Genomic DNA, 9,354 nt, shown 5'->3' with positions numbered 1-9,354 from the left:
TACTCGATATGTTACCGAAGATTTCAACTGGATCAGGACAAGTAATCGTTACACATAGAGCTTATCTAAATGGATAGTACATGGAATTTCATAATCTCTAAAAAGCATCACATGCATGCTTCCAATGTAAAAACTAAAGCTAGCTAGCTAGCAAGTACAATGATTTGTCCTCATATGTAATACATACATAGATCAAATCTACATATATAGTTTTATTCAACAATTTTGAACACGTGTTAAATTACGATACAATATTTTCTGAAATAATTTAAAATTCAAAAACTTATCTCTAATTAGAAATATGACAGCATCTATTACTTCATGATATTGTTTGCCTTTGTCACTTGAAGATAATGACAAATTCCTATCCTTTAGTCCTTACATAGTTACATTATTAACCATAACAAAAAAAAAAAAAAAAAAAAAAGAACAGAAGAGTTTGGATCACCCAAGAAATTCCATTATCAAGTGAATCACATCAAATGTACGTACCATGATTAGGGTTGTAAACGCGAGCCGGCTCGAAAAAATATTCGATTTGGATTCGAATTTTTCGAACTCGAGCCAAACTCGAACTATTATACGAGCCGAACTCGAGTCTAAAATATTATGTTCGAACGTTTGCAAGTCGGCTAGCGAACCTTTATATAATATATATAATATTTTATATAATATATATTATATATTATATATATTATAAATAATATTATATATAGATAATATTATATATATATATTATATAATATATTCGAACCGAACCCGAACCCGAACTCGAACTCGAACTCGAGCCGAAAATAAAAAAATTTCGAGCTTCGAGTCGAACTTCGAATATCTCAATTCGAACTCGAGCTCGAACTCGAACACTAAAATTTTGCTATAGTTCGGTTCGGTTCGGCTTGTTTACAGCCCTAACCATGATATTATATATTATTGTTAATTTTTATTATAAAAAATAAAATAAAATAAAAACATGTGCAAAGGCCAATTGCTGCCAATTTCCTTGCTCCAATATAGTCTCCCTATTTGACAAACCCTAATAACATGCTTTTTCTGGTTTCTTGTTTTGATCTACAGAAAAGAAAAACAAACAAGGCCCTCTGTTATTTAATTAATTTTCACATTTACTTTAAGCTTTTATCTATAGCTTAATTAAGTCATATTTATTTGTAATTTAATTATATATGATTCAAAAATTTAATTTAGTTTAATTTTAAAGTAGTGGCATTCTTGCAAATGTACGTCAACAACATGACCAAGCATTTATGTTTATAAATGAAAGTGATCTCCCAAAGTCCAAGTAATTATATGGCTCTCTCTTCTCAGTTCTATTCAGGTGGGATGCTCCACCATCTTGTTCAACAAGGTAATTAATCAACTATATATATTTTACATGCATCTTAAAATCAACATATATATAAGTATAACAGAAATACCCTTTCTCTACATATGTGTTATATATATATATATTTCTTGGAAAATAGATATTATATTTTGTTAACTTTCTTTCCACAAACATGTATATATATAGGGAATGAGAACATGAAGCCTCGGCGGAGGCGTCGTGAGAAGAGCAAGGAGGGCGGCTGCGGTGGTGGGTCGGTGGGCGCGGCGAGGAAGAGGAAGCTAAACGAAGAGCAAGTGAGCATGTTGGAGCAGAATTTCGGGAGTGAGCAAAAGTTGGAGGCAGAGAGGAAGGAGAGGCTGGCGGCGGAGCTAGGGCTCGAACCGCGTCGGGTAGCGGTTTGGTTCCAGAATAAGAGGGCTCGCTGGAAGAGCAAGAAGCTTGAGGAGGAGTTCTCTAAGCTCAGGACCGAACATGACATGGCCCTCCTCGAGAAATGCCGTCTTCAAGCTGAGGTATTCATAATTCTCCATGCATGTACATATATTCCATATTGGTCCCTCTCTCATGTTAGATTTCTTGTTAAAATGTTTGTTGTTTGTATGTTTATCACTTAAAAAAAAGTGATTATGAGTTTTTATTTGCAAAGTTTAAAGAGTTATATACTAGGGATTTTTCTTTGCAAAATAATTTTTAAGCATATTTGTGAACACTATTTTAGGCTCCGAACAAATCTTGATCGATCTTCATGATTATTCATGAACCCAATTAGTGAAATTCAAATATGCCGGTGTGGTTGCAGAAGCATTTTGATTTTGAAAGTGTTTTTTTATTTTGATTTTTAAAAGTACTTTTTTAAGTAAAATGTTTAATAATTTTGTGTTTGGATAAATAGACTGAAAGCATTTTTTTTAGTTGAGTTATAAGAAAAGCATTTGAAAATTTATAAATGTGAACTTTTAAAAAAACACTTATTTTGATTTAAATAAATGCTTTTAAAAGCACTTCAAACTTACCTAAACACATTTGGAACAATAAAATCATTTTTTTAAAAAAAAACGCCTTTTGTCTTCTACTTTTTTAATCCAAACGCACTCAACTCGGGTTTTTATTCTCTTAGTTATATATATATATTATTATGTGGGATTTATAGATTCTTGCTATGATTTTCGAATTTTTGGGAATTAATTAATGTTTTGCTTGATTTCTCCGAATGAGATTTATGTGTTATAGTTTTTGTAATGAGAATTGAGAGGCAAGGAAAAGTTGTCTTACAAATTCTCTAGGCCGGAGACGATCGGATGATCAAATCCCTCTCAAATAAAATTTTCAAGATTTATATAAATGTCATTAAAATTATAAAGTTTAAATCTTAGAATCCGAATGCATAATTTCTCTTGCGTGCAACGTAAAAAGTGCAACTTTTTTCCTCCAAATTCGGAAAAGGTATTGTAATGTGTTCATTGAATCTTGTGATCATACTATAACCCATTAGGAAAACATGGCATGCTACTTCAACAAACCCCTACCAAATTTGTGGGTAGAATTGGGATACCTTTGACTCAAAAGGGCCTTATATTTAGTGGCAACGGCTGAAAAAATATTTAAGTTGTGGGCAAAATATATATTGGAATCTGCCACCCCAAAAAGAGTTCAAAATGTACCACATTTTACAAAGATGCATGCATAGTCCAATTGGTCCTCTATAGTACATTTGTTCAATGTTGGATTGTTGCCATCCACATGTTATATGTATGGACCTTCGTGAATATTTTGGGGTTTTTGTCGTGTTATTTGTATTTTTTTTTCGTTTTGGTTTGTTTAACAATAAATTTTCATATTTTGTAAAATAACTTGTATATTGTTTGCATTTTTGTTCATTTAACTTGTAGTTAGTTTCATTTTGATCTTTTTTATCTGTCTTTATCGAAAATTAAAAAAAATACAAGACAAAAGATGAAAAATAAAAACAATACACAAGTTAAATGCATAAAAATGAAAATTCAACAAAACCAAAAATGAAAGAAATAATAATAAAACATATGCAAGCTACAAAACTAAAAATATTAATTCACTGTTAGCATGACCAAAAGTTTAAAAAAAAAAGCCAACAAAAATGTAGTTTTCCCAAACATTGACGAGAAATCATTATTATTATTATTTCTTTAAATGTATGTAACGTACAAAATGGCTCAAATTTAGGTAATATATGATTTTATGTTGTTTTTTTTTTTCTTTAAATATTACAATACGTAAAACATGTTAATTTAATCAAATAAAAATAAACTTATAAAATACCTTTTAAAAAAAATGCAAAAATAGAAATGTATGAAACGTATGCAGAAACTCGTGACTCATCACTGCTTAATGTGCAGCTCTCGAAGCTCCAAGAACAACTGAATGAAGCGGAGAAGGAGATAAGAAGGTTGTCGCAGCGTCGATCGGGGAGCAGCAGTTGTAGTCCCTCTTCATGGATGGAAGCTTGTCGTGGTGGATTGGGCATGGAGGTATTAGAACACATGTTTAATTACTTGCCAAATTCCGAGTATTTTGAGGGGTTTGAATGGGAACATCTTCATTATATGTAGCAGCCATGCAATGTACATTGTTGTTGTCGAAAGCGTAGCCGCTAGTAATTAATTCTGAACGACATAAGTTGCTATCTCACTGCTAGCTACTATATATATATATATATATATATGGGTTCGCTTTCTGTTCTTTAAATTATTTGTTCTTTTGGATGCTAGCAGCCAGCATAAGATAAATATGGATTAACCGAAAGGAACCTACGAGTAATTCACTTTCATAAAAAAATAAAAAGAATCTTTTTGTGAAAAATATGTTAAAGATCATGAATTATTTTGCCTGTAATATCATTCATCGACTAAAAGAGAGTGTACATAAAAGCTGAGAGAGGGAATAATTCAACAAATTTCGAATAATGACGATAGTGAAACCTGTTCAGAATAGTCTAATAGACTGTTGAAATCAGGGGCTAAATCAGCAAGCATTGGTTCAGTAACTAAGAGACATAAGAGACAACAACAGTTATGTCATCAAGTTTACCACCGTAATAAGCATATCCGGCTTCTTGTGCTGCTGCAGAAAATGGACTTTGCTTTTTCTTGTCTACAGCTCGAACGCGTGCAAATGTAGCAAGTTTATTGGCTGCGGCATCGGGGCTAAGCCCGTCTTTCACAGCATCTCCCACAATAGCAGCTATCTCTATGCTATATAAGTTGTCAAATAAACCATCGCTGCCTGCTACAACTACGTCTCCAGGTACAACCGGGATCTCAAAAACCTGACAAGTAGTATTCGTGGATCAATGATATTTGCAGTGACATATGACTAGCCTTTCTTGAGAATTCCCAGGTCCTTCTGGAGGCATTAAATCTAAAACTTGCAATAACGAGCAAAATGCAAATGACAGCACTTGAGCTGCTATTTTTTAAGATAGTTTTATGCTATAATAGGTCATACATATTGGGTGCGTTACTGATGACTGGATCACATTATCTCAAATTTGTCCCTTGTACCGTAACCCCCTATACATCTGATGGTATCGATTCACTAAGGAAGTTTAACCGAGTGCAGCGTAAAGAGTATAGTTTCATTCAACTAACCTGTCCAGAACTTGGTAGGTCACCTCTGCTGTCACTATCGAGTTGATAAGTGAAATTGAAGCCGTGTTGTTGTACAGGCGATTCAAATATTGTGCAACCATCTCTAATCACAAGAAACCCACTGTCTCCGAGGTTAATGGCATGAAGACCCTGTTCAATCAAAGTAAATTCATTTTAAGAAAAAATAACAAATCTTTTTATTAAAGAACTATTCAAAGAAGCTAAAAGTTAGCACCAAACAGCAGGAGTTATAATGTTTTTGAATATTGGAATGATTTGTTCCTTTTACAAAAAAATTGATGATGCAATGCAAATTCCCGTGCAAGTAAGAATCATGATTCATGAGAACTAGGAAGAATTTGCAGGTAACACCGTAAGAATAATGTGTTGGACTGTTGCATGATTTCAGAAATAAAGTAGTTAAGTGAGGTTATAACAAAAATAATAAAAAGTAGAAGACGACGGAGGGGGAGGGAATGAGTAGAATTTATTTGGAGTTCGCTCCTCGGATAACACTATTAATTGTCTCGAGCTATTTTTCATCGTGGTTCCCCAACCCTTAAATCAAGTTATTCTTGCAATTATACTTGTCATCTTGCATTTCTTTTATCACATCTTTTTCTGTTCTTCAATTTTAATGGTGGAACCTAACAAAGGATCGACATAGCAAAATGCATTTGGTGAAACCTGGTTTTTTAGGGAAATGATGCATGCTGTGGATGAGCCCATGGCTTTAGTCGCTGCATGTGCTTTTTCCAAAACCGATAATGGATCAATGCTGCCTTTAGGAGTTTCATGAATTGCTTTGACTGAGTTAGACATGAGTTCACGGGCATACAATCCTGCATTAACACCAACATCTGCCCATCCACCAACTCCATCAGCAACACCTATCACCTGTTCTTCATCACAGATAAAATGAGCATCTTCTCCACCAGTTTCCTCTTTAGCTGGATGGGGTAGGTAACATACTCCGGAAAGAAGCTTCAGAACAGCATGACTTGGGGCACTACTTCAATTAAAATTGAGAAAACAATGCCATATTTATCATATGATCCGTATAATATCATTCAATTACCAAGCAAACTTATAAATATTGTAAATACCATATTTGAATCTTGCATTAAATTAAGTGTGAATATTAAAATATTTCTTCAAAGAAAACAGTAACTTTCAAATGATACATGCAATAAAAATCACAATTTATCACTAACATGATCTCTACATGAGAACTAAATGCTTGTAGCAGATGTTATAACAACTCAACAAAATTTGAAAGATTTCTCCTCATCATATTGTTATGCACATGTTATGATTAAACAATAACATCATACCGAGATACAAAGGTACATATTCAACCTGGATAAAGACTGAAAGTGAGAAGGTTTCAGATTTCAGTTGAAACTGGAAAAGCTTTTAAATTATGCCAAATAGGAAAAACCACAGCAAATGTTGGCAGAACCACCATTCTGCAATGGAATTTCAGATTCATATAACATTTTCAGCACAATAATACCAAACAAGGGCAATTTTAGACATACGGTTCAGCTGAAAGTGCAAGACTCGAAAGATGCTCAGCACTGAAAGAATCAACCGCCAAAATTTCCGGTACTACTCCATCGGAGTAACAAGATGATGAGAAAGCTCGACCATTGCTCGGTCCTGTCAAGAAAGGAGATTTGGAGTCTTGGAAGCTCTGCTTAAAATCGTGCATGACACATCCATGAACTCCCCGATAACATTCTGCCTCTACATTTCTCAAACTCGCCCTAGCTTTCCGACAATTTCTATAACTTCTATCATTAAAATAAACTCCAATAGGCTTCACAAAACTTGAGAAATTTGCACAACTAGATGCTAAATTGTCGACCACAAGATCACCCGAGGCAGTTAAAGAACCAGAAGCTGCCATCACTATTCTGTGGCACCGATTGCTAGAATATTTAAATACTACACGGGTCAAACTAGCACCAGAAAATTTTCGAGATAAGCAAGATTCTATGAAATTAAGGTGTTGAACTTGATTCACTTTAACAGCCCTTTGGAAGCCAAAACCAAAAGCAACATTCAAATTGGAAACAAACCCAGATGGCATCGTTATCTTGAAAACTCAATCAACCTCGATTAATCCCTCCATTCAGAAACACATAACAAATAAACTGCAAATATCATTGCAGCTCAAATATACCCTCAAGTAAATCAACCTCAGCTCGGTGACCTGAAATATTATCCAAAAGGGTATATTACAATAACATTTCTTCGTATCTAATCCAAACAAGTAACTAAATCGGAATAAACAAGAAAAACAGAAGCTTGGAAAAAGCCACAGACAATCCGAATGGACATGTATTAATTATGAAGAAAAATCGCAAAGAAAACAAGTTAACCTAAAAAAATTGATTCAGGGGCTAGAGCAATGCGACGCCTTATCTGTGTCGCTGCAGATTATGGGGTATAAATTTTCCTCGACGAGGAAAATTAATTAATATTCTACCAGAAAAAGGAAAACGATTTTACAATTGTAGTATTTGTGAAGGGAACTGAAAACTCTGTAGGCTATTTCATAATAATAATAATAATAATAATAATAAATACTCCGTAGGCAAATTTTGAGCCAAATTGCCCACTTGTTCTTTTTCCCATTTCCAATTATGAATACTTTAATCTTTCAAAAATAAATCCTTTTTTTTTTAAAAAAAAAAAGATAATTAATAATTTAATGTCATAATATAACTAATATCATGAGTGCCCCATTGAAAAATGATAATTGTTTTGCATTAATTTTGGAAAATTATATTTTTTTCAACGTTAATTAACCGTTCAAATTTGAGATTTTGATATTTTATGTTACTAGAAAGGTGTACGAGAGTTGCACAAATTAACCGTTCAAATTTGAGATTTTGATATTTTATGTTATTAGAAAAGTGTACGTGAGTTGCACATAGACAATTGACCGATGAAAATATTTAAACATCGGAATGAAATTAAATTAATATTTAAAGATGTTCGAAGAATGACATGTCTAGGAGCGGTTGTCAATTGAAACAAATCATATCCCCAAAATAAAGAAATCATTGTCCTAAGCAGTATATGAATAAAAGACGACTTTCCTTTACAATCCAGTTCTAGCTTGATTTTGACGACTTGACGACTCATTGTGTATTGTTTTAATATAAATCTTCATTATTTTTTATAGTAATCATGAAATATTTAATCGTCTTCAACATCTATTATGTCCTTATCAATTTTTTTGCTACATCACCATGAAAAACATAATGTCGTCACTACGTAAATATGTTTTTGATAATTGTTACCTTATTCTACGAAATTTGAATATGTTTTGCATATATTATTTACGAATTAAATTATAGATTTGCTACTCATCTTGTCGTAAATTTTCTGTAATGCTTAGTTCATATCGTTTAATTGAAAGGATTCCATCTCTTTAGAAAATGATAATTTTGTGACATAAAATATTGAACTAAATTACATGATATCCAACCTTACTTATTTCTTATTGATATCTTTCTAACTTACCCATAATATATTGTTTAATCACTAGTTATTGAAAATCTAGAATTTTAGCCACATAAAAATTTCATTGCTTTTAGAATATCTTTAACTTGCTGATTTATGTGTACATGTCTTTTATGTGTTACTTCTCAAGTTAAAGGTTTAGATCCAACCTCAAAATTTTTTAAGCAGATGATTTCTATAAGTTCAAGTTTTATCAATCTTGATCTCCCATCGACTCTCAAGAATTAATTGTCATTCGAGATGCATGCCTCAACAGTAATCCATTTCAAGTCGTGTTTCACATACTTTGGAATATATGATTCATTATCACGATTTTAATAAATCTCAATCATGTCATTGAAAACTTCGATTATGAAAACGTACATATAGGTAAAGGGTTGGCAAAAATTGTCGAAATCCCAACTTTTCTCGAATCTCATCCCATTTTCGTCCCGAAAAAAATCCCAATCCGAAATTTTTTCGACCCGAACTTTCGGGATTTTTTCCATCCCGATTTATATCGGAAGCGGGATCGGGAATAAAACCTTATTCCGACGGGATTCCCGACCCGTCCCGAAATAATATAATAATATATTTTATTAATAACTTTATTAATATAATAAGATAAATATTATTATGTTTCAACTCATATATCACTTAATTGTGGACTTAATTCGCATAATTTTTATTGTTGGGGCGATCAAATTGTAAAATCAAGAAATGCCATTTTAATTTTGTGTATTTTTTTAAAAATTAAATTAATAATTTAATTAATTCTATTTATAATTATCTACTTAAAACAAATATGTAGAACAAGACTCAAGAGATTAATTTGACAATCTATTTAACAAAATTTATTTACATTTTATT

General features: G+C 32.4%; 2 protein-coding genes across 3 annotated transcripts; one reads left to right on the top strand and one right to left on the bottom strand.

The window, feature by feature from the left end:
* The first annotated feature begins 1,305 nt into the window (after positions 1–1,305).
* LOC140888713 (homeobox-leucine zipper protein ATHB-40-like) lies at positions 1,306–3,930 on the top strand. Its single transcript, XM_073296410.1, has 3 exons — positions 1,306–1,363; positions 1,529–1,857; positions 3,718–3,930. The coding sequence occupies exons 1-3, from the start codon at positions 1,306–1,308 to the stop codon at positions 3,928–3,930; spliced, it is 600 nt and encodes a 199-aa protein (XP_073152511.1).
* Positions 3,931–4,198: 268 nt separating this feature from the next.
* Positions 4,199–7,510, bottom strand: LOC140890761 (probable protein phosphatase 2C 80). Of its 2 annotated transcripts, none has more exons than XM_073298790.1 (5): positions 7,356–7,510; positions 6,510–7,186; positions 5,656–5,980; positions 4,969–5,118; positions 4,199–4,646 (listed from the first exon to the last, which is right to left on the bottom strand). In XM_073298790.1, exons 2-5 carry the CDS (start codon positions 7,061–7,063, stop codon positions 4,365–4,367), a joined length of 1,311 nt encoding a protein of 436 aa, XP_073154891.1. In that variant the 5' UTR covers positions 7,064–7,186; positions 7,356–7,510; the 3' UTR covers positions 4,199–4,364. The 2 variants fall into 2 exon arrangements, with proteins under 2 accessions (XP_073154891.1, XP_073154892.1); XM_073298791.1 differs by having other exon boundaries at positions 5,656–5,977.
* Positions 7,511–9,354: the final 1,844 nt, after the last annotated feature.

Source organism: Henckelia pumila, chromosome 3 (assembly GCF_033568475.1).
Source record: "Henckelia pumila isolate YLH828 chromosome 3, ASM3356847v2, whole genome shotgun sequence".
Lineage (NCBI taxonomy): Eukaryota > Viridiplantae > Streptophyta > Magnoliopsida > Lamiales > Gesneriaceae > Henckelia > Henckelia pumila.
Note: the sequence above shows the minus strand (reverse complement) of the source record. Positions and strands in the feature narration are given on the sequence as shown.